The 25,496-nt window shown below is 39.3% G+C and overlaps 3 protein-coding genes across 4 annotated transcripts; 1 reads left to right on the plus strand and 2 right to left on the minus strand.

Annotated features, from left to right (window-relative positions):
* The first annotated feature begins 5,703 nt into the window (after positions 1–5,703).
* On the plus strand, positions 5,704–12,571 carry LOC131024435 (putative phospholipid-transporting ATPase 9). Of its 2 annotated transcripts, none has more exons than XM_057953946.1 (12): positions 5,704–6,323; positions 6,686–7,214; positions 7,952–9,279; positions 9,425–9,535; positions 9,936–10,212; positions 10,304–10,392; positions 10,473–10,581; positions 10,745–10,948; positions 11,059–11,184; positions 11,269–11,367; positions 11,460–11,651; positions 11,723–12,571. In XM_057953946.1, the coding sequence occupies exons 2-12, from the start codon at positions 6,813–6,815 to the stop codon at positions 12,353–12,355; spliced, it is 3,570 nt and encodes a 1,189-aa protein (XP_057809929.1). In that variant the 5' UTR covers positions 5,704–6,323; positions 6,686–6,812; the 3' UTR covers positions 12,356–12,571. The 2 variants fall into 2 exon arrangements, with proteins under 2 accessions (XP_057809929.1, XP_057809930.1); XM_057953947.1 differs by having other exon boundaries at positions 5,704–6,278.
* Positions 12,572–13,266: 695 nt separating this feature from the next.
* LOC131024437 (probable calcium-binding protein CML16) lies at positions 13,267–14,172 on the minus strand. The gene has a single exon (XM_057953949.1). The coding sequence runs from the start codon at positions 13,907–13,909 to the stop codon at positions 13,382–13,384; it is 528 nt and encodes a 175-aa protein (XP_057809932.1). The 5' UTR covers positions 13,910–14,172; the 3' UTR covers positions 13,267–13,381.
* A 5,569-nt stretch (positions 14,173–19,741) lies between these two features.
* On the minus strand, positions 19,742–24,905 carry LOC131024436 (proline-rich receptor-like protein kinase PERK10). The gene is made up of 8 exons (XM_057953948.1): positions 23,197–24,905; positions 22,691–23,101; positions 22,528–22,614; positions 21,546–21,616; positions 21,384–21,460; positions 21,131–21,278; positions 20,163–20,324; positions 19,742–20,090 (listed from the first exon to the last, which is right to left on the minus strand). The coding sequence occupies exons 1-8, from the start codon at positions 24,101–24,103 to the stop codon at positions 19,926–19,928; spliced, it is 2,028 nt and encodes a 675-aa protein (XP_057809931.1). The 5' UTR covers positions 24,104–24,905; the 3' UTR covers positions 19,742–19,925.
* Between the last annotated feature and the right edge of the window lie 591 nt (positions 24,906–25,496).

The raw sequence follows: 25,496 nt of genomic DNA on the forward strand, positions 1-25,496 counted from the left end.
ACACCATTGGTGGGGGAGGGTACAGCCCGAATTCTGTAAAGGATCGGGGCGCAGCCTTGTCCCCGGATAGATCTTGTACAAACTCTCGAAAGAATTTGAGGGAAAGGCTGGAATACAAGGGTGCCTCTGGGACCTCCTCAGAGCAGAGCCCCACCGTGAACTGCTGCAGTGCTCGGTCCAGTACCGGGTACCACCATTCAGGGCTGTCAGGGGCCTTGGGGTCTATCTCCAGCTTTGCGCACAGGGTGGTGTTGTTGTCTAAAGACCTCATCAAAGCCCTCAAATCCAGCTTGGCAATTTGTTCAGGGGTGGCCCCAGTCATCTCTGCCCCTCTGCGGCCAATTTCCATGATCATATAGGCCAGGGTAGGGACAAACCTCTTTAGGAAATCGGGGGTTTTATAGAAAGCATCCATTGTCCCCTCGAAAAGGAGCTTGAGAAACTGGTGACCTTGGGGCGATAGAAAAAATTCCAACCGTTGATCGGGGGCCCTGAAGATGTATCCCTCCCGATGGGCTCTAATACGGGCCTCCCTCCACCGTCTCTTTGACTCATCGTACTCATTGGAGTACCGTTCTTTGAATCTATAACCTAACTCGTGGGTCTCCCGTTTAGCTTCCTAGAGAGCAGACTCCAAGGAATTCTTCTCGACCTCCAACTCTGTGAGCCTGGTCTGGGCACGATCCAGATCTGCCAACGCTTGGGCGGCTTCTTTCTCTTTGAGCGAGAGCCAATGCAGTTCTGGCCTGGTGCAGGCTCCCTTCCATTTCATCGAAAAGCTCTACCCTGCGCAGAGCCTCGGCTTTCTGAGCCTCCTCCTGGAAAATTAACAGTGGGTTAGAGAACAGATAAGAGGAAAAACACAAAAATACCAAGGGGGAAGGAAAAACATACCGTCATGTAGGTGCGACTTAGTGATTTAGCCAACGTCTTGCCCGAGAGCTTATGGGCGATGGTTTGATCCTTCTGGTGGACCCGGGCTAACATCTGATCATAATATTCCCGTCCCTCCATAGTAGAGACGGGGCATATCAGAACTGTGGTCCGGTCTTCAGGGCCACCCTTGGGCAGCTCTGGCTCCTAAGCCGCCGACTTGCCGAGGCGAATCGCCCTTCTCTTGCGGGCAAGGGCCTCCACCTTTTCCTTGGAGGGGTCTTTCTTCTTCCTCTTGGGAGCAGTCTTGGCCGCCCCCGGGCGGAGGGTAGGAACGGGCTCTATGTCGAGGACTTCTACATCGTCGTCGACCGGCTCTTCCTCCTTCTCATCCCTCAGCCCTGTGTGGACGATGAAGACCTGGGTGATTTGCTCCAGTACGGGACTAGGACGGCGCGGACCGGGGTGGAAGGACGTGTATGTGATCAGAACTGAGGAAAAACCCTCAGTCAAGGGAATGTTAATGGAGGGCGGGAACTTTGTCGAGCCCCTAAACTCCTGGGCATCGCTGACCGTCTTGGACGTGTCAGCCTCTGAGGGTGTAGCCCAGGGGGTGTCGTCCCAGGAAGTCTCAGCTCTGGGAGTCCCAGTCCTGACCTCGTCTTCAGCTGTTGGTGCTGGAAGGAGACCTTCACAATCAGCCATCCAGTCCATGTCTGAAACGAATAAACGGGGGGTTAACATCAAGCATATCTTAAAAAAAAAAAAGGGAAGATAAACAACAACAACAATAAACGAACAAATACCTATTCTCGAATTGGGGAAATGGGAGAACAACCCGTTCGCCGCCAGCGCTGAGTTGTTCTCTACTAAGCACCGGGAAGGGAAGGGCTGGTTAGAGTGAAGGATGTTGAGCCGATCAAAAATATCTAAGTTCTGGTCAGAAGGAGGGGGTAGAGAAGGGAGTGGCTGGGTATGCCTCTCCGGGTGCCAGATCACATTAGCAACCTCGGCAAAGGCGCGCCAGGTTCCTTTATCAGTAGAGACTATACAGTATTTATTTACAAAATTCTTGTCTGTCGAGGGCAGTTTACTCATAAACATGGTTTTATATTTCTTATTGGTGGAAAAACTATAATGGGTGTTGGTTTTCTTAAGGACTTGAGTTTGACAAAACAATTTTGCCGTATCTCGGCAGCCGTGGTACCTCACTAGTATATGGAAGAAGAAGGCCCGCCGCAGAGCTGAAGGGGCAAGTTGGTAAAAGGGGATACGAAAATGATTACAGATGGTTACCAGAAAGGGGGGTGGAGGTAGGCGTAGCCCTGCTGCTACTTGTTGCTCCCAAAGAGCAATGCTGTTCTCTCGAAGGTTAGAAGGGCCTTCGAGGGATTTATTATCCGGGAGGCGGAAGGTTAAGCCAGGGATAAGTCCCCATAGAGCTTTTTCTAACCGTTTCATCTCCTTGACGGTCATGATTGAAAAAGGAACAGAGTAGGAAGACATTGTTACGGTTTTCTCTATGATCCCCTACCTAGAACCTTTCCAAAATTAAGAAGGGACAGCTAGAATCGATAGTCACACAACCCAAGAAGAGGATAAGGGAAACAGTACCTACGATCGATCGAGGGAACGCGATGAAAGCAAATAAAGACCGGCAACTGTCAAAGAGGCGTCAAGCAAATGGCGGGAGCATGCAATGAACAGGAGCAGCGAAGATGAAAAAATGGCTTAATAAAGACGAAGGACGAATATATATACTTAAGGGCGGCACGGAGAACGAGGGGTTTCACCGGTCCAGTCAAAGAACGACATATGGCATTTTCAAATGGGGATTGTAACTTAAGAGGCGCATTTTTTGAAAAAAAAGTGGTGATTAGACGGCTGGGGTCTATCCAACTGACAAGCATTTAATGCTCTGCAGAAGGGAAGGGGCAGTGCTGACAAAAGAAAAATGATGATAAGGGTTGATTGAGCGTAAGCAACAAGAACACTCAATTAGACTGGGGGGGAGTAGTTGATGAGGAGGAAAATATGTGTAAAGGGAACCTGACAACATCGGGTTAGTCAGCGTTGGAACATGAGGCATAAGAAAGAACTCATATAATGTTGGCGGAAAAAAACATGAAGGATAAAAGCACCAAGGTCATTCGGGGAAGATTTAGACACTACGCGTGCCAGGGCTGAAGAAAAGAAAGAGTAAGCAACGCTGGGGACTAAGCAGAGCTGGCACAGTCAATGAGTAACTTGAGTAAAGCTGGTGTGGGCAAGAGAGGGATTTCAGAGCTGGAAGACAGATGCAGCGCTGGGAAAAATTGGCAGCCCTATTGGCTGACAACGACCTCGGAAAGATTCTCTCTAACCGCCAGGATCACAATAAGTCGTGTAATTACCAATTTACCCTTGTTTTAGGCGCCTATAAATAGAAGAAATGCTTGTCATTGTAAACACATGCTATCCGAACTCTAAATACAAAACGCCAAAAAAATGAGAAAAGATCTAACAACAGCAAAAAGGAACCAAGTAGTGCAGTTCATCCTCCAAGGTTGCAACAACGGAAAGCCGCAACGAGAGAGACTTTTGGAAGCTATGCAAAAATTTGGTGTTTCTCGGCTCACTATTACTCAGTTGTGGTGATCTGCAAAAAAACAACAAGTAGAATGTGAAGTTATTCACCTCGTAAAATGGTAAGATTACTACCGAACATAGAAATAAAGTTCATCTAAATTTAACCGTGCTTTTAGATCTAGAATACACCAACAGAGGGACAATTAGGAAGCTAGCAATTAGTTTAGAAATCAGTAAGACCACCATAAGGAGATGGGTGCAATTTGAAAAAATGAGAGCACACGCAAGTGCTATAAATCTAGACTTGACAACCTCAAACAAGCTTTTAAGGTTGAGATTCTCACTCGAGTCCTTAGAATTGGATAAGATTTTCAACAAAATCAAATTTAGAGACATGCGTAATACCGTGCATAACAATATAAAATCAGTAAATTCATCATCAATGTAAGTTCAGATGACCATGCTCTAACTACACCAAATCAGACAATAAATGAAGTGCATCATCATCACAAGTGCAGAGCTAATATTTCAAGTAAACCAAGCTCATCATAACAAGTTCAGAGAGCCCACCACTCCCAGAGATCATCGAGGTGGAGGGTTGGCGAGGGAGAGAGAGAACGGCGAGGGGCGGCGAGGATTAACCCACCCTTCGCCGTCTACCATTAGACCACTGTAGGGAAGAGCGTCGACAGAAATGGAGAGGAGATATCGCAGAAAAATCTAGATTAGGAAGAAGGTTCGAGAAAGAGGAGAGTGAGAAACTCTCAGTCAATGTGTGAGTCAAATTAGGGTTTCAGAGATTTGGGTTGGGTTTCTAATCGGGCTTAGCCCATTAATTAAAAAAAGGGTTAAGTATCAAATACGCCCCTAACATAGAGACCCTTATCACGTCTAGAACCCTATGGTCGAGGTATGTTCAACTACACCCCCGAAGTCCTTAATTTAATGCAATTAGCCCCTCCGACTTAACGGCCGTTTAACACCGTTAACTATTTTAATTTTTTTTATTTCGTTGGTGGTGGGACCCACGCCTTCTTCTTTGTCAAGCTCGCCGGAAACACGTCTCCACCGTCGTCGCCGCCCTCTCCACCACCACTATCGGCGGCGCCGACACCGCCATTTCGAGCTTCCCCGATGACCTTGTCCTAGAATGCCTCTCTAGAGTCCTCACTCCACCCTCCCTTCTTTCCTTTCCGTCAATTGCCGCTGGGCCTACCTCCTCAACTCCCCCGCCTTCTACCTCCTCCATCTCCGCCACCATACCCTTTTCCACAGCGTCCCTGCTATCTCTCTTTTCGCATTTTCGATTGGTCGAAAAATATACATCATCGACCGGATGGCGATGCTGCAGTGCGACATGTGGACAGGGACGCTGGTGCCCAAGATTGGGATGACTTTTCCAAGGAACAAGTTCGCCGTCGCCACTGTCGACGGGAAGATGCTTGTATCACGTATAGACGGTTGTTAAGTCGGAGGGGCTAATTGCACGAAATTAAGGATTTTGGGGGTTTAGTTGAACCGACCTCGACCATAGGGTGCTAGACGTGATAAGGGCCTCTATGTTAGGGGCGTATGTGATACTTAACCCTTAAAAAAATTAGGATCCCTTATTATTCACTAATCTTTACCATTTATAGAAAGTGATCAAAATTCGCGAGATAATCCAAAAAGGAATACTGATCAAGTAATATACTACATAATCCTTAATAAACAAGCACCTTAGAGAATTCCAATGAGTTTAGGATATTATTAGTACATCTATAGAACCATACAATTGATTAAGAATAACAAGCAAAATATCAATATTTTATAGCATAATAGAACTCGAACTCATTTTTCTTCAATCTCATAATCAATAATTACTTTTTTGAGTAAAATAATAAATAAGTTACTGAAAAAAATATAAATTAAGTCGTATCCTATTATATAAATTCAGCAAACAATTTATTCGTACATATTAAGTTGTATCCAATTTCTACAACATTATAAATGCATGATTAGGTCTTCCACGCAGCAGCCATCCACACCGTGTACGTGAATGGTCTGCACCATAAAAATGATCACACCTTAGAACTTTTACAAACATATTAGTATATTGTATTACTAAGCATTAAATATATAAATTAAATTCATGGTGGCCCATCTCTTCGGCTCTCACAACCTTGCAGTCCTTGCCGAATGTAATTTTCTTTTTCCCTCTTTGTCTCAATTCAGAAAAGAAAAATAAAAATAAAAGAAAGATTAGCTATTTGTCCGATTCTAACTCATCACTAATCACTCTTCATTTAATTAATCAAAACATCAATCGTTTACATGATTGATAATTAACACACAGTAGTTTTCTTGAAATTGTTACCGTAAAGATTCTATTTTCCGAGAAATAGTTTATTCAACAAAAATATTCATGCATGTACAGCTGGTTTTACTTTTTTGTTCAGATCACCGGCAAAAACAAAACCATGCGAATTGCGAGATTCACAACAAACATTTTCTTGAAAAAGAATGTTTTCCCGCGAATTCTCCAGCTCTTCTACAATGTGATTGTGAATCCGAAGCAAAACCCCAATGTATTTTATATGTTCCTCTGCCTTCTTGACCCTTTCGCCCCTCCCCCTCTCTCTCTCCGAAAATTTTCAACCTCCCGTCTCATTTGTTTTCTCTCAATAGCTAATGTGGCCTCCATGGTTTCTGCAATCATTGGTGATCTGTAATTCCATTTCTTTAAGGAATAGTGGTCAAGTTTCCTTGGAACATTTCCAAGAAACCCAACTGCCATCAAAGTCAAACCAAGAGAGAGAGAGAGAGAGAGAGAGAGAAATCCAAGTCAATGATCAAAGGTTTATGTCATGAAGAAAAATCAAATGACTGGAAAATTACTACACGTATATTTCATTTTCGTCTTTCATCTTATGCTAGTTGTTTGCAAGGCACTGTCGTTTTCTAGTTTTTATACACCACTTTTGAGCTGCTCCAGCTGATTTTAGTAGCCTTAATCATTCTTAATCTAATGAGTCATTACAAAGATTGAGTCTTTTTGGGGGGTGGAATTTGTGGGTCGTGCTTGTCTTCTTTCTTCTATCAGTCCTCTGAATCTCCCAAATATCTACAATAATTCATTTCTGACATCTGTTTTGGAGTTGTTGGAGATTAGGACCATTTGTTGGAGTTATTTTTCTCTGAAAATAATTGTTTATGTATGGTAGTTAGAAATAAAGCCCTGATTTTGAAGGCATTTGTATGCTAGGTGTTTGACAAAAGTAGCTGCCCCTGAAAGCCTGCATTATCAGAGGGCAGTTTGCTGCTATTTCAGACAGCAGGCCTATATTATTTCCTCTTCTGGGATCTGAGGAGATTAAGGTTGTTGTAACAGAATGGGAAACGGCAGAAAAAGGAGAATAAATTTCAGCAAGATCTACACATTCAAATGTGCAAGAAGACCATCAGCTGAAGATGATCGCTCACAGTCACAGATTGGGGGACCAGGTTTCTCGAGGGTGGTTTACTGCAACGAGCCCGATGGTTTGGACGCCTCTCTTAGGAAGTATGCCACAAATTATGTTAGGACAACTAAGTATACTCCTGCAACTTTCTTGCCAAAGGCTTTGTTTGAGCAGTTTAGGAGAGTGGCTAACTTCTACTTTCTTGTCATTGGTATCTTGAGTTTCACCCCTCTTGCGCCCTATTCCGCGGTCAGCTCCATAGTTCCGTTGATTATAGTTATTGGAGCAACCATGGTTAAGGAAGGTATTGAGGATTGGCGGCGGAATCAACAGGTATTCTTGATTTTTGGTTATGTAATAGTATGATACACGTTTTCTCCACTGTTGCTGTTGCTGTTGTTTTGTGTGTGTTTGTGTTTATTTGTTTTTAATATTTAGGTGTGTGAAGTGTGCTATTCTACTGCTTTATTGTCTTCTTGTCTTGGATTGCTTCGAGTTTTACTAAGTTTTTGCTGGAATCGTACTTAATTTTGTATGTGTTGGAGGTGATTGGAAGACTCTATGCTGGATTTGGGATGTTCAGATTTTTATGGAAACTACCAGTTTTGATGGTGTGCAGTGTATGAATGTTTTTTTCCTTTTCAGGGTTGACAGATCCAAGAAATTTATTGTTGACTGCTGCTTTAATTCATTGTCTTAAGATTATCCAAACAGGAAGTATACTGATTGTTCCTGGAATCCAGATAATCTAAAATATAGTTAAGATTTCCTTGATAGAGGCTTGTAACATGTACGTAAGGAATTTGCTTTTCTGAGGGCACTTCGTGTTGTTGAATGTTGCAAATGTTCTATCTTTGAAGCACTTCTCCATATTCAGAGTAAAAAACTTAGGAGGGTTTCCCTCTGGGTTTTTCCCATTTGGGACATTTATAATTTCGACATAATTATTGTTTTCGGATGAAAGATTCTTGGTGGTGTTTATTTCTTTTCTTACTTCTCTATTTGTTAGACGCTGGTTGATGATGATGATGATGATGATGATGATGATGATGTGAATCTGCAAATATTAGGATGTTGAGGTGAACAACAGAAAGGTGAAGGTACACGAAGGTGGTGGAAAGTTTAAACAAACGGAATGGAAAGATCTGAAAGTTGGGCATATAGTTAAGGTGGAGAAGGATGAATTTTTCCCTGCAGACTTAGTTTTGCTCTCGTCAAGTTATGAAGATGCTATCTGCTATGTGGAGACCATGAACCTTGACGGGGAGACAAATTTGAAGCTCAAGCAAGCATTAGAAACAACTTCATCACTAAATGACGAGGAGTTCAAAGATTTCAAGGCTGTTATTAAATGTGAGGATCCTAATGCTAATTTGTACAGTTTTGTTGGAAGTATGGAGTTAGAAGGAGCTCAACACCCTCTTTCGCCTCAACAGTTGCTACTTAGAGACTCAAAACTCCGGAACACAGAGTACATATACGGAGCTGTTATCTTCACTGGCCATGACACGAAGGTTATCCAGAATTCGACAGCTCCTCCTTCCAAGAGAAGCAATATTGAGAAGAAGATGGATAAGATCGTCTACCTTTTGTTTGGTGTTTTGTTCTCCATCTCCACTATTGGATCAATCTACTTCGGGATTAAGACTAAAGACGACTTAGATGGCGGACTCAAAAGGTGGTATCTCAGACCCGATGATGCTAACATATTTTTTGATCCAGATAGAGCCCCAGCCGCTGCCATATATCACTTTTTGACAGCCTTGTTGCTGTACAGCTACCTAATTCCGATTTCCTTGTATGTGTCGATAGAAGTTGTTAAGGTGCTTCAGAGCATCTTTATAAATCAAGATGTTAATATGTACTATGAGGACACTGACAAACCAGCTCATGCCCGTACCTCGAATCTGAATGAGGAGCTAGGCCAAGTTTGTACACTACTTTCAGACAAGACGGGGACATTAACTTGTAATTCGATGGAGTTTATCAAGTGCTCGATTGCTGGTACTGCGTATGGACATGGTATTACGGAAGTGGAGAGGGCTATGGCAAAACGAACAGGGTCTCCATTTATAGTAAAAGGAAAAGACGTTGGCAGCCCAAGAAGATCTTCAGTCAAGGGATTCAATTTTGATGATGATAGAATAATGAATGGGAACTGGTTGCACGAGCCTCATTCGGATGTCATCCATAAATTCTTCCATTTGCTGGCAGTCTGCCATACAGCTCTACCTGACACTGATGAAAACACGGGGAAGGTCACGTATGAAGCTGAGTCCCCGGATGAGGCTGCCTTTGTCATTGCAGCTAGGGAAATCGGCTTTGAATTCTTCAAACGAACACAAACAAGTGTTCATGTGAAGGAGTGGGACCCCGTCTCTGGAGAAAGAGTTGAATGGTTGGTATCTTTGATTTCTCCACATTGTTTTCATCGTCTATTTGACATTTAGACAGTCATTTATCTGATTCTTATGTCGAACTAGGAATTTATTCTCCTCAGTTATATTTATGTGCATAATCTAAAAGAATTTGGGCTGATGCAGGTCATTCAAGTTGTTAAATGTTCTAGAATTTGACAGTTCAAGAAAGCGAATGTCTGTGATAGTAAGGAATGAGGAAGGAAAGCTACTATTATTATGCAAAGGTGCTGACAGGTTGGTTTCTTTCACAACATTGAAACTGCTACTGTGCATTCTCTATCTGTGCGTTTTCTTGTCTGGAACACACGTTGATAACAATGTCTCGACATGCTAAGGATTATATGAAAATATTATGTCCTAAACTTTTGCAAGATAATAATATTTATTTGTCTCATTAGTATATTTACTAAATTATAATGGAATGCAATTAATTTGAGCCTCTTTTCTTTCAGGATCTAGTTTGGCTGCCTCATTGTTAATCAATCATTTCTTATAAATTGTATTTGTCTTAGCCTTTTCTGTAGATAATGAACATATATACTATTTAACACATGCACTGTTATGCTGGTATAAAGGTTTATGTTGTTTTATGATATCGGCTTTGCTCATAATAACCATCCTAATTTCATCACAGTGTCATGTTTGAGAGGCTTGCTGAAAATGGAAGAGAATATGAAAAGGAAACCAGGGCACACGTGAATGAGTATGCCGATGCAGGCTTGAGGACGCTGATACTTGCTTATCGGGAACTCAGCGAAGAAGAATACACATCGTTCAATGAAAAATTCACTGAAGCCAAAAATGCAGTCAGCACTAATCGTCAGGAACTGATTGATGAAGTGACTGAAGAAATCGAGAAAGATATGATTCTTCTTGGTGCAACAGCCGTAGAAGACAAGCTTCAGCAAGGGGTGCGTTATACAGTATCAAGCAGTGCAGTCATTCACGGTTCTCTATATTTGACGAGTGCTTGATTTTCTTTTCTGGTGCTGTTTCTGGCAGGTACCTGAGTGCATCGACAAACTTGCGCAGGCGGGGATCAAAATATGGGTTTTGACTGGGGATAAGATGGAAACTGCCATCAACATTGGGTATGTTCCAGCAAGATTTCTCATAAACACAATCAACTTTGGCTATCCTTACTTCTCATCGAACGAGTCAACTTTTGCAGGTATGCCTGTAGCTTGCTCAGACAAGGAATGAAGCAAATCCTTGTTAGCTTGGATACAGCAGAGATCACAGCAGTAGAGAAAACAGAAGATAAGAACGCGATTGCCAAGGTAAACTGATCTTACACAAATCACTATAAAATCTTTAGTATGTTATTCTTATTTATGAGCAATTTTAGTTGGAAATAACTAAAGAACATTTTCATCTGATGTTCGTATTTGTTAGATATTCTGTGTAATCTAGGTATTGAGCATGTTTCACTTTTTTTATTAGGCTTTGAGGCAAAGTGTTCTCCAGCAGATTACTGAGGGGAAGAATCAGGTGGCTAACTCGAGGTCTGAGGCTTTCGCCTTGATCATCGATGGGAAATCTCTTGCATATGCATTAGACAACGGTGTCAAAAATTTGTTTCTTGACCTTGCAATCGGCTGTGCATCTGTAATATGTTGCCGCTCATCTCCTAAGCAGAAGGCTTTGGTTAGTTTATGTTCCTGGAGCTATACATTCTCATTTAATTCTGTGATCGAGCCACCTCTACTTCTTCGATCCTATATGTACAAGTATTCAAATTGGTTTTAACCATACAGGTAACGAGACTTGTCAAGGACGGAACACAGAAGACTACTCTGGCGATTGGTGATGGAGCTAATGATGTCGGAATGCTGCAAGAAGCGGATATTGGGATTGGAATTAGTGGTGTTGAAGGAATGCAGGTGAAAGCGCTAATTTTGTTGTTCGGTTTACAGAATTTTTGACAAAGCGTTGAGTTCTGTCTCACATGTCGTATTCCTTTGCAGGCCGTCATGTCAAGTGATATTGCAATCGCTCAGTTCCGATTTTTGGAACGCTTGCTTTTGGTGCATGGCCATTGGTGTTACAGAAGGATCTCTTCGATGGTAACTTCATTATCGACCTTTCCAAACTTCTAAGCTTAGTTCAAAGTTTCGTCTCCATTCACTTGTTAATTTTTGTATAACCTTTTACGCAGATTTGCTACTTTTTCTACAAGAATGTAACTTTTGGTATCACTCTCTTCCTATATGAGGCTCACTCATCTTTTTCCGGGCAAACTGCATATAATGATTGGTTTCTGTCCCTTTACAACGTCTTCTTCACATCATTACCGGTGATTGCCCTGGGGGTCTTCGACCAGGATGTTTCTGCTAGATTATGTCTAAAGGTATGCCTCTCGTATGATATTGCACGCATTCAATATCTCTTGAAAGTCTCATGCTCGATTTCACATGGCAGTTTCCCTTGCTCTACCAAGAAGGCGTGCAGAACGCCCTCTTCAGCTGGCGCCGCATAATTGGTTGGATGCTTAATGGTGTTTCCAGTGCTGTTATCATCTACTACTTCTGCGCAAGGTCACTGAACCCTCAGGGATTCAACAAGAACGGGAAGATCGTAGATCACCAGATTCTTGGAGCAGCAATGTACACGTGCGTTGTGTGGGTTGTCAACTGCCAGATGGCTCTTGCCATCAGTTACTTCACCTTAATCCAGCATGTATTCATCTGGGGTGGAGTTGCTCTATGGTATATTTTCCTTGTAGCATATGGAGCTATGCCTACAAATATCTCCACAACCGCGTATAAAGTGTTTGTGGAGTCTCTCGCCCCAACACCTGCATTCTACGTGGTAACAATCTACGTTGTCGTCTCAGCTCTCCTGCCTTACTTTGTGTACAAAGCTGTTCAGATGAGGTTCTTCCCGATGTACCATGGGATGATACAGTGGATCAGGTACGAGGGTCGAGCTTATGATCCGGAGTACTGTGACATGGTGAGGCAGAGATCGATAAGACACACGACTGTGGGTTTCACTGCACGTTCCTTGGCACGGACGAATCCCTTGCAAGACAGGAACCAGAATCATCGATAGCATGTTCGGTGGCCTGCTCGTTGTACATTGCTCGTGGGGCGGGGCTGCTTCGATTTTCTCGTTACCAACTTAGTGCCGCAAGGTCTGTACAGGATATATCCGTTGTAACACATGCTGTGCAGTTTGTATATCTTTCAGTCTAACACTTGATTCAATTTTGTAATCTGTACTAGTCCATGTAGTTGAAATAGATATGTGAGGAAATCATTATCAAAATTTGCTTGAGCTGCCATTTTCAAATTTCCAACCCTCCCTCCCACAACAGTACAATATGCTACAAGGTTTGGTTTTCTATGTGCACAAGTCAGACATAGTATTAATTAATCAGGTAGTGTGTGTGTGAGAGAGAGAGAGAGAATCTATTCCCAATTCAATATTAAGACACTCAAATTTCATTACATGAGTGGGTAAAAAGAGTATGTATGAACTTTGCGCCTAATAAAAAGGTGGAATCTTTGTGTATTTTGTTTTTAATGAGAGATGCAGTTAGCGTGTAGAGTGAAGGCAAAATTTAATCAACAACTTAAATGTTTCAATCATTAATTGGACAAAGTAAACACTCTTTGTTGTTCCTTGCAATCTAAAATTAAGCTATTAATTGATGCAACTATAGACAAGTACAACTCATCATCCTGCATCCACTCATGTGACTCATGCATGAAGAAGAAACAATAATCTCATGACATGTGAAATGAATGCCATTAATATTATTATTATGATGCTGTGATTGAACGAAGAAACAATTAGATGATTAGCCACAATATTCCACATCCATTCCACAATTACATGGTATTATCAACATCATACGCTACAAATTGCTGTTCAAATTCTTCCAATATTTTCCCCCTGAAAATATGTACAACTAATTAATTATAAACACTAACGAAAACAATGATCCAAGAAGCCATGAATGATGAATCGTAATTAGTCAATGAAATAAAAATCAATTAGTTGGTGATACAACAACATCGGCATCTCCGATTCCCCAAGAAGAGAAAAAGAATCATGAAATTAAGATTAGGAACCCTAGGAGGAGGATAGGGATGGGGATTGGGACTGGGAGTCGGAGAGGCCGAGAAACTCCACGGCGGATTTGCCCAAGATGGTGGCGAATTCGTTCAAGCTGATGACGCCGTCGCCGTTGGTGTCGGCCTCCTGCATCATGTCGCTGAGCTCTCGGTAGGTGAGGGGGTGGCCCATCTTGGCCATCTGGCCGGCGAGCTCGGCGGCGGTGATGTAGCCGTTGCCGTCGCGATCGAAGGAGCGGAAGACCTCCATGAGCTGGTCCTGGTTGAGGAGGACCTCGTCGTTGATGTCGGGGAGGATAGCGTCGACCAGCTCCTGGAACTCGATGGAGCCGTTGCCGTTGGCGTCCATGTTGGCGAGGAGGGCGTGGATCTGGTCGCCGGAGGGCTTGAGGCCCAGCGAGCGGAGGAGGGCGGCCAGCTCCAGCTGCGTGAGGCTGCCGTCGTGGTCCATGTCGAACCGGGCGAAGATGTCCCGAAGCTGGTTCAGCTGATCGGATTCCATCTTAGCCATTCCGATTGCTACCATTTTCCCCAATTCTATTACTACTGACAAACCCCCAATTCCTGTGGCTCTACTTGCTTTTTGGAGCTCCTCCTCTTTTTAACCTCGCTTTTCCTTCATTCATCAAAACGCGTAACCAACTTCATCAAACTCTCTTATATAATTATTTTATCATATGCTATTCACTTATCCATGTGACTCACCTATTCTTCGCAACTTCTCTTTATGTATTTTTCTAGAGACAGAGAGAGAGAGAGATGTGATCCTAATATGTAAGATGCGGTGTGTATCTATGTACTTATGAGTTTAATATGACTTTAATAAAATGATTGGGAAATGAGATTTTTTTTTTTTTTTCCGCAAAGGTGCAGATTAAAAATTTAGAAAAAATAAGAATGAATGAGAATTGAGAAAAATTAGAATAGAGTGATTCTATTACGCCACATAGGATAGAGCTTATTTTACTTTTATAATTAGATATATAGAAATTTGTTGATTAAAAATTTAGAAAAAATAAGAATGAATGAGAATTGAGGAAAATTAGAGTAGAGTGATCCGGCCTAACCATCGTCCCTAAACCGACCCGGCTCAACCATCCTCATATAACATATTTTACCTATGAACATGAAAAAATATGATGGGATTTATTGCACCTTTCTTCCCTCTAAGCACAAGCAGCACACACATATCAAATCAACCTAGCAAAATATAAGAAAAAAATATTTTAAATAATATCGTTAATGTCTTAAAACTTTTAAAGTTTGAATAAAATATTAAATTTGCAATTACCTCATAATCTATCGAAAATTTCATCATACACAACATTAGTTGTTGTGTCTTGCGTATGACTATTCTCATCACATACTAAAATCTTTAGACCTCTTTTTCTAGTGACTCTTGAGATTGCCACGTAGAGTTGTCCATGACTAAAAACTGGTTTCGGTAGGTATAATCCTACATTTGAAAGAGATTGTCTCTGCTTTTATTTATTGTCATAGCAAAACAAACACTCACAGGAAATTGCCTTCTCTGAAACCGAATTGGAAATTTAGCGAAATCTGATGGACTTATAATCATTCTAGCTATGGGAAAATTCTTGCCCGCATTTTTTCCTGAAATGAGTTTGCCTTCAATTACGCGTTCCCCAAGTTGAGTTACTATCAGCCATTGCAAAGCTCATTAGATGGATCAATATTTCTGAGAAGCATTATTATGCATCCTTCTTTCAATTTAATTTCATGACTCGGTAATCCTGAACACTTGATTGTATTGAGATATTCAACCGAGAATACCTGTTCATCAAGGTCCACTTGTCCATCTTCTTTGCAAATACTGTCTGAACTTAGGTAAACCCTTTCCTTGCTAGACATCAGAGACATGACGTAATCATTGATTGTATCAACCATCTCATTGGTGGGGGCCAAGATAGCTCTATTGTTAAACATTTCTGGATCAAATGCATTATTGATCATGACGTCATTGTATGTGTTTTCCGCTATAGCTGCAATAGGATTTGTTGCATCGCGTATAAGGATATCTTCTGATAATGCCACAATAAATTCTCCATCACCAAGACTATGTCCGGCTGTACCGTCACCTATTTTATGTATCCACTCTGCAAATTCTTTGGTTTCTATGTCTTATTCGAATTATCACTAAATCAAACAAAAATATCTATTGTTTTTATCAGCCTTATTACCTTCCCTATACGTTGTATTACATTATTTTCATGAAAATATCCTAACTATACATAATTACATTTAAGTGTTCACAAAATCAATCAAGATAAGCCATTTAACCTTATTGTGTCGTCTTGTAAAGTATGTAATCCATAGAAAAACGATCTATAATTACTACATTAGTTTTAATTAGCCTAATATAATTGACAAATGCCGTCGTATTCTATCAAGGTATTTGGATTTAGAATAGAATTTGAGATTTATCTAAGAATTTGAGTCTATCTATAATAAGGATGATAGGTTGAAGTAAATAAAATAAGAGCTCAAACGTGGCTGCATGAGGCCGAAATTAGATATATATATATGATTGGGATATAATTAATGCATAAGAAATTAGATATAGAAATTTGTTGATGATAGGTTCAAAATTAGATATATAGAAATTTGTTGATTAAAAATTTAGAAAAAATAAGAATGAATGAGAATTGAGAAAAATTAGAATAGAGTGATTCTATTACGCCACATAGGATAGAACTTATTTTACTTTTATAATTAGATATATAGAAATTTGTTGATTAAAAATTTAGAAAAAATAAGAATGAATGAGAATTGAGGAAAATTAGAATAGAGTGATTATATTACGCCACGTAGGATAGAGCTTATTTTACTTTTATAGGATAAATTAAGCTAATTTTACTTTTATAATTAGATATATAGAAATTTGTTGATTAAAAATTTAGAAAAAAATAAGAATGAATGAGAATTGAGGAAAATTAGAATAGAGTGATTCTATTACGCCACGTAGGACAGAGCTTATTTTACTTTTATATATATATAGATTATTATTATTATTATTATTATTATTAAATTATGAATTAATTTCCGAATTATCTGCCACGTTATCCCGATTAATATTCTTATTGATAGGAATAATCAATGCAGCACAGGAAATATTCGTAGTGTTGTGTAACCCTAAAAAATTATCTCTGAATGGGAAGCTGGAGGCAAAGGAAAAACATGGCGTTACGTGGTCTTTGATTGAAAGCGAAACAGATAAAGGCTGACGCAATTCGAGCGTGTGATTTCCAGCGCTGAATAATGAAGCGGAAAGATAGCAGACAAAAGGTGCAAGTTAGTTATTATAGGAATATCCGATGATATTGATTGTAATCTTCGTACAACATAAGGCGTACGTGAGTTTGAGTAGAATGTCTTTTTTTACCCCTTTTCTGTATCTCTCTTATAAATAGTTGGTTTGCTCCATTTGTAAGGGTTACACTATCAAAAACACAATCTCACCAACTAAATGTTCTAGAGTTTTCTTCAAGTCTTGGTTATCTTCTCCGGTCCAGGTCCAATCTCTGTTAATATTTCATTAGTTATATGCGAGTGCTTACTTTGTCTTCACCACATAGTATATGGATCACGCAAATTGAGTATGTGGCTTACTAGGAGCGTGACACGTGGCAGATGTCTTCCAAGACAAAATACATGCAAGGGTAAAATATGAATAAAATTTTAGAATTTATATTTATTTATTACTCCCTCCTTCCACGAAAGAACTTCCTAAAATAGAGTGACACAAGTTTTAAAAAAAAGTTATTGAATATATTGAGAGTGGAGAAAATGTTGTTGAGTGTACTGAGAGTGGTTAAAAAATATTTTAATTAGTATTGAGAGGTGAAAAAGTGAAAAGTAAGTGGTGGAGTATAGTCCAAAAATAGGTAGGAAGTTCTTTTGTGGATGTCCCAAAAAGAAAAAGTAGGAAGTTCTTTCGTGGACGGATGAAGTATTTTTTTGTCGAATTTTTTTTTTTGCATGACCGCTGTCAAATTATGCATATAATTGAACACAAATATACATATACATAAATACAAATATGCATAACGTTTGATAGAAATATGCATGGAAATATGACTCGTCAAGTAACCAGCGGCGATAGCCACCTAACGATGTCACATAGTCATATGCATATAATTGAACACAAATATGCATATACATAAACACATATATGCATGATGCGTGGCGTTACACACAAATATGCATGACACTATTCGACTTGTCAGGTGACCCACGACGATAGACACGTGATGGATCATATATTCCCATGCATATTTCTATCAAATGTTATGCATATTTTTGTTTATGTTTATGCATATTTATGTTCAACTATATGTATAACTATGGCGGCGATGAGCAGTAGCGAGAGAAACTTAAGGGGTCGCTTTGTGATATATTCTCATGCATATTTCTATCAAACGTTGTGCATATTTGTGTTCAGTTATATGCATAATTTTGACGACGGTCATGCCAAAAAAATAAATTTTCGACAAAAAAAAATATTTTTATTTTTTAAAAATTTTATTTCTATTTTATATTTGCGTGTATTTTGCCTAGAAAGCTATTGGAAACACTTTCCATGTATCACGTTCCTAGTGCGCCACATACACATATTATATATATATATATATATATATATATATATATATAATACACACTTTCCACCTATAGTAATATTTTATAAAACTATCATAATTAATTTAGCACCGCCATGAACATGCATCAGTTTTCTCGACAGTTCTACTCCTTCATTGCTATGCACTTTATGCGCTCACTAATCATTATCCCCTCCAACCATACACCCAAAACTAAAACAATAGAGAGAGAGAGAGCTGACACATGCACCCAATCGGAAAAATTTATAAGTATGTGTTTACTTTGGTAGTAAAATTTTCATTTGAAAATGATGGATAAGAAAATATGAGATAATATTATTTTTTTTCTCCTTTTTTTATCATGTGTTTACTTAGTTAGAAATAGATGGATAAACAAATTGAAATGTTGAAAAATATTTTCACACCCTCCCAATATGATAATATTATCCAACATTTGTGAGAAAATGAGTGAAAAGGGGCTGCCCGAATAAATATTCCAACCTGACCGGAGAAAATTATCCATCATAGGAAACATGTGAAAATGATGGAAAATATACTTTTTCTAACCTCTTCTATCAAAGTAAACACACTCTAAGAGTGAAAATTTAAAATGCCCTATTTCTTAACTTATATTCTCTCCGTCTCACAAAAATATGAACAAATGGGAGGGACGCGGGTCTTAAGAAATGTTAGTTGAAAATTATTGTGAGTGAAAAATGGGTCCCACTTTATAAAGTGTTGTGAGAGTAATGAGTTAATTGAGGAACAGTAGTGGTGGGCCATGATAGTTTTTTTGTGAATAAGTATGAAAAGAATGGATAGAAAATAAGGGGATAATGTACAAAAATAGAAATATTTATGTTTTTGTGAGACACCCAAAATGGAAAAATGTTCATGCTTTTGTGAGACGGATGGAGTATATGAAAAATGCCCTCTTTTATAAACATAAGCCTTTTACGCCATATTCTTTAAATACCCTTGATGTTGATGGGTTTATTTGGTTTTGCTTGAAGGTCTTACACATTTGACCGATTTGATAGCTATCAGTTAAGAGTACATGTGACCGGTGGGTGGCTAGATTATCTGACCGCCTAGGTGGTGGTCAAATCATTTCACCGAGCAGTCACATGCTAGGTTATCTGACCGCCTAGGTGGTGGTCAAATCATTTCACCGAGCGATCACATGATTTTACCGGTCGGTCAGATCATGTGACCGCTCGGTGAAATGATTTGACCACCACCTAGGCAGTCAGATAACCTAGCCACCCACCGGTCACATGTACTTTTGACTGATAGCTGTCAAATCGTTGTCTGATAGTTGTCAAATCGATCAAATGTGTAAGACTTTCATAAAAAACCAAGCAAACTCATTAATATCAAAGGACAAAATAGATTCTTCACTTAATTTGGGCATAAAATGCTTAAGTTTATAAAATAGGACATTTTTAACATATAACTTAAGGAATAAGACATTTTTGCCTATTAACGCAAATTTATAATTAGAGACAAGTTGGAGAGAGAGAGCACTTGGCCGCTTACACATGCACACAATCGATTGTCCCAATTCTTTATAAAATTTATAATTATATTCTCCAATTTTCTATATCTTGTACCCCCTTCACAATTAATATATTTTTCTTTCATTACACTATACAACGTTTCAACGTTATCTCAAATTGTTGGCTCCAACAAACCAATAATAAACAATTATTTATAGTAATTAATTACAAAAACAGCATGAATGATTAAAATTGGGTGAATTTCTATAAGCTATTAGAGATCTCAATATAAAAATGTAGGTTTTAGAAGAGAAGGCAAAATGGCATTTCCTGTATATACAGGATTACACACACAGACACACACATTATGCATGCAAATAACCAAAATGCACGTTGTAGCATCTAGGAGAGTGTCTCCATTTTGTGACTACTCGAAGAATCCGCTACTAATATCATCTTGAGGGCCGAAAGCCATCCTTTGAAATAGTCGGATTTCTGCAGACTGCGTTCTGGGGCTGAACATTTCGCTCTCCCCGACTCTCATTCCGTTTGTTAGATCTGTTGTAGCCATCGTGTCCAATGCTCTCACCACCTGAAACACATATGCACATTGAAAAACCAAAAAAAAAAAGAACATATTTTGCTGTAGTAACAGTTTTATTACCTGTCCCATCTTTGGTCTCTTGATAAATGAATGGCGCACACACGCTGCTGCAGCTTCAATCATCCGAAACATCTCACTGTTGATGTATTGTCTTTCAAGTCTTGGATCGACCAACCTCTCGAAGTCCCGTGTCACAAGTGCTTGAGATAGCAAAGGTCGAGCCTGCAACCAATTTGGTGTAATGATTCCAATTCAGTTGTGTTAGGATATGGAGAAATTCTTGGCTAACAGCAATTACCATGCAATCAGCATCTTTTTACTATATTTCTTGCTAAATGTAGTAACTTAGCACTAAACACCAAAAGCAGACAGAATAAGAAGCAAGCAACAGTACCCTCCACAAATACCACACCTCAAGGCTGATATTATTTTCCCTACTCGAAAGCCCATTATATGATACAACATATAAAAGCTATAATTACATTAATAAAATAGATAGACTGGAATGCTGATTCTCCATATACACATGTAGTCCATGCTATAATTGCTGGAGAAAAAAACAATGGGTGCGTGCAAGTGTGTTTGTGTATGATTCTATATGTACAAGTTAATTCAATGTCATAAGTACTACTAATCATATTATGCATACAACAGTCGTTATCTTCGACATCCTCTCCTGGCTCATGTTAGCAGTACTAGACACATAAAACAACATAACAATAGCAACAGAAACACAATCAAACAGTCAGTTGTTTAGGAGGAGAAACTACCTGAAATCTTAGACTTCTAATTATTTCAATAGAGTCTAAAAGCTCAAAAATATTGCAACAGCAATCAAGTGCACAAATGGATGCAAAAAGTTCATGGGATGATCAAGCAGAAAAAAGATAGTCAGGGATGCAAAACCAACTCAATCCATTCTACAAATTACTCATGCATGCTAAGGCAACAATTCTCAAGTACGAAAAATTTATAGTTGCATAGGTCTATCCCTGTGGATTATGTATAAAACTTGTTGATGAACTTACATACTCAACTAAGCTCTCAGCGTCTAATGGCCGAGATTTATCTACAGGCTTGCGTCCAGTAATTAACTCTAAAAGCACAACTCCAAAGGAATATACGTCGGACCTTTCAGTCAACTTGCCACTAGATGCATATTCAGGAGCCATGTACCTGAAACCCCAACAAACTCAAGAATAAGAAAAAGTTCAATACCTAAATCCATTGACGCTTCAACTAGTTGCCATTGAACATCAACACCAATGGCAGATCACTTACCCAAATGTTCCCATAACACGTGTGGTAACATGTGAATTTGCATCCAAAGCTAATCTAGCTAATCCAAAATCAGAAACCTAGAAATATAGACAGACAAAAACTGAATATACGCATTAGATACTCTAAATACACATAAAATAGTGTGGAAGACAATACACATACCCGAGCTTCAAAGTTACTATCTATGAGGATGTTAGATGACTTTATATCTCTATGGATGATACGAGGATGGCCTGAAGATTCACCAACATACTTGAAAATTAATATTCTTCTATAAGATATGCAAGTAATTAATGAGCTATGTCCAGAATAATAGATGAAGTGTATAAAGTACCACTTTTTTTACTCTATTTATATCTAATTACTCTGTCACTAAATGAATAATCTTTTTATCAACCCCTAAAAACTGCATCAAGTTTTTTAGACACAAAAGAAATAAAACTATAGACCAATTAAGACAAAAAAACAACATCATGAACTAAGAATCTTCTAATTGACCAGAGTATATAAAAATCACATAAATTGCTTTATCATGTTATCATTGTTAGAGAATGCCAAGTTCATAAGCTGTCTGGCAGGACTAGAGTAAGAGAGATGAGAAGAAAAAGACGTTACAAACTTCACAAAGAATATTCCTATTAACTTCCAGTAGACAAGTCGTCCAGTTCTCCTATCTATTCAAGCAAATGTTTTCTTCTTGCTGAGCTATTTGGAAGAAGTTACTTCACTTTTATGTCCCTTTTTACCTTTGAGGAACATGGAGAAATTTGTGGCAAGATATTGTCAAGTTTAGATCAACATCATCACAACTTCTATGATAATGCTACTTTATGTTTTTATTTTTGAGAGAGGCTTCAAATTTTCAATTAAGTTCTTACTTAAATTCAATATAAAAAGGTTCTCATTTGAACCATTTCCTCTCTCTCTCTCTCTCTATATATATATATATATGTGTGTGTGTGTGTGTGTTTTCATGTATATATGCCTAACTATTCTGATTTGAAAAATGGCAAGAATGTGTCTTGTTCCAAGTGAAAGGGAGAAGAAACGCATAGACTTTCTCTCACAAAAATATATCATGGAAAGAACTGGAAAAAAGGTTAAAGATGTAAAATGATAGTAAAAGAAAACTTTAACGACTTACAGTCTTCATGAAGGTAAGCTATTCCACGAGCTGCACCCAGAGCAATCTTTACACGTACAGCCCAGTTTAGAACAGGCATACCTTCACCTGAAAAGAGCTTTAGGAACATAAACAATCATAGATGCAGAATAAAAATACTTCAAACATGAAAAGAAAAATTTACCATGAAGGTGGTAATAGAGATTATTATTAGGGAAATATTCGTATACAAGCAGCCTTCTGTTTTCATTAATGCAATAACCGACAAGTGAAACCAAATGGCGATGGTGAATACGACTTATTATCTCAACTTCCGACCTAAATTCCCGTTCTCCCTGCCCTCCGCCAATCTTTAACTGCTTAACTGCTACATCTCTACCATTTGCCAAGCTTCCTTTGTACACAGACCCAAATCCACCTTCACCCAAGAGATTCTGTGCTGAAAATCCATTTGTTGCCTGGACTAGTTCTTCATAGTTGAACCACGTCCTAGAACTGCCGAAGCCACCAGGATCATGGGGTGAACAGATGATATCTAGGCCAGAGCCACTTCTATTTTTGGGTTTTGACATTTGCAACTTCAAAAATGCAGGATCTGGGCACATGGCAAATAACTTCTTAAATTATTTCCATAAGAAGATGGTACATGACCCTGCTGTTATTCTAATTTGCATGTTCTAATATATTTACCTGATTCATGGGAAGAGGTCGGCACAATGTAATTACCATTACGTCCAGAAGCTTTTTTTCGCCATCTCACACAACATGCAACCACTAGCAAAAATACTAATATACCCACTACTGAATATAATATCACGCCGGCCTCAGTATGAATGCCCCCATAATCAATATGCCCTGAATCTTTTGGTGCATTACCAGTGGAACTATTGATTCTTGGATGGGATGGCGGTGACCGAGAGGAATGAGGAGGTGGTGATTTTAGTATTGAAGGTGCATGTGGTGACATTGGTGGTGATCGTAGAGGAGGAGGAGGTGGAGGAGGAGGTGGAGGGGAGTTTTGTGGAGGTGGTGGAGGTGGAGGTGAGTTGCGTGGAGGTGGTGGAGGTGGAGGTGAGTTTCGTGGAGGTGGTGGAGGTGGTGGAGATGAGTTTCGTGGCGGTGGTGGAGGTGAGTTTTGTGGAGGTGGTGGAGGTGAGCTCCGTGGAGGTGGAGGTGGTGGAGATGGTGACGGCGGTGAAGGGGAACTTGCTGGGGGCTTAGGTGGTGGTGAACTCTTAGGGGGCTGTTGTGATTTCGGAGCTGGAGGTGCAGGACTGTTTAACGGCTGAGGCGGGGGTGGAGAGTGATTAGGAGGAGGCGGTGAATAGGGAGCATCAATCAGTGGAGGTGGTGGAGAGTTAACTGGTGGTTTAAGAGGAGGTGCAAGTGATATTGGAGGTGGAGTAGCAGGTGGAGTAGAAGGTAATGATGGAGGAGGAGAAACTATAGTTTCAGGGGGAGGAGAAGCCATAGGTGGTGGCTTAGGCAGAGGTGGAGGTGCTGGGATTGAGGGAGGGGAATTTTTCAGTGGTGGCGGTGATGAATCCTGAGGACCATCAGGAGGAAGAGGAGGTTGTGTAGAAGATGCAGAAGCCATCTCACCAACCACCAACAACCCCTTGATATACTAACTTTGTCGCTACTTCTATCAACAAATTTACTTAAACTTCAATATCATATGCAAAAACCACAATGTAGCTGAATAATGTCACTTCTCCTATCAATCAAAGCATCCAGAACATCAAAGTTGTTATCAAACTAAAATTCCCTTTCACGCACTACGTCAATAACTATGCATGAATCACTGTATTCTCACAAGATAAAGAACCAAACACATCACAATCGCGAAATGCAACAAAGATCACCATAATCTGCAGAAAAATCACTTCATGCACGGAAACCAGCACTCAAATCCCCAATTCTACGCAAAACCTAGTCGCTAAAGCGTCAATTAATGTCAAATTTCTCATAATCCGACTGAATTCCAACCATCCAACACAGGAATCACGTACAACTCAGAATCCTATATCACCGTATACAGCAGCAGAATCACAACTTTTCTAAACCAAAATCGGGAAATAAAAAATCTCACACTTCAGTCAGGCATGAAAACACATCCACGAGCAGAATCACTTTGTTTATCTGAGCGGCGCGCAGTATTTACCGAACAACACCATGCCAAAAGCAGCCATGTATGGAAATGGGACATAGATTCGGCGCCAGATGTGTGTCATAACATACGAGAATTTTTCTCAGCTTTGAGTTTCCATGGTAGATTCTCCACATCACAAATCTGGAGAGCTAATTTTATTTAATTAATTAATTATTTATTAATGTATTTATGTGTGAATGCGTAAAAATGGATTATTGTTTCCTAAGCCATGACGATTAGGTCCAAATCACGGAAAATTGGGGTCAAGGACAATTCTTTCTCCCCAATGTTTCAAATCAAGGATAAAAATGGATTAGTGTTTCATCCTTGGTCAATGATGACGTGGATGTGTCACATCCTTTTTGACATTTGTTGACTGTATTAAAAGAATGTTTGTTTAGGAACTGTTTTAGATTTCCATAAAAGAAATGAACATTTTAGATAATAGAGTGTGTTAATATATTTTTATCCACGGTACATCCGTTCCTTTTTTCTTTTTCTTTTTTTTTTGGGGGCGGGGGGATTTATTGAAGCGTGATTAATAGTACTATTTATGACAAGATTACGTTACTCTTTAGACATCAAATCTACTACTAGGATTGTATACGAATCAAATAATTTTGTTCGATTCGGTATTCGTGTTCGAATTTTGATATTCGTATTCGAAAATTTACGAATCGAATCCAAATACAAATAATATTTTTGATTCGGTTAGTTACCAAATACAAATTGAAAATTTTGATATTCTATTCGATATTTGTAATTATTCGATTCTATTAAATATTTATTATAATATATATATATATATATATATATATAGGAATGGGATCATATAGAT

The sequence above is a fragment of the Salvia miltiorrhiza genome, chromosome 5, assembly GCF_028751815.1.
Source record: "Salvia miltiorrhiza cultivar Shanhuang (shh) chromosome 5, IMPLAD_Smil_shh, whole genome shotgun sequence".
NCBI classification, from domain to species: domain Eukaryota; kingdom Viridiplantae; phylum Streptophyta; class Magnoliopsida; order Lamiales; family Lamiaceae; genus Salvia; species Salvia miltiorrhiza.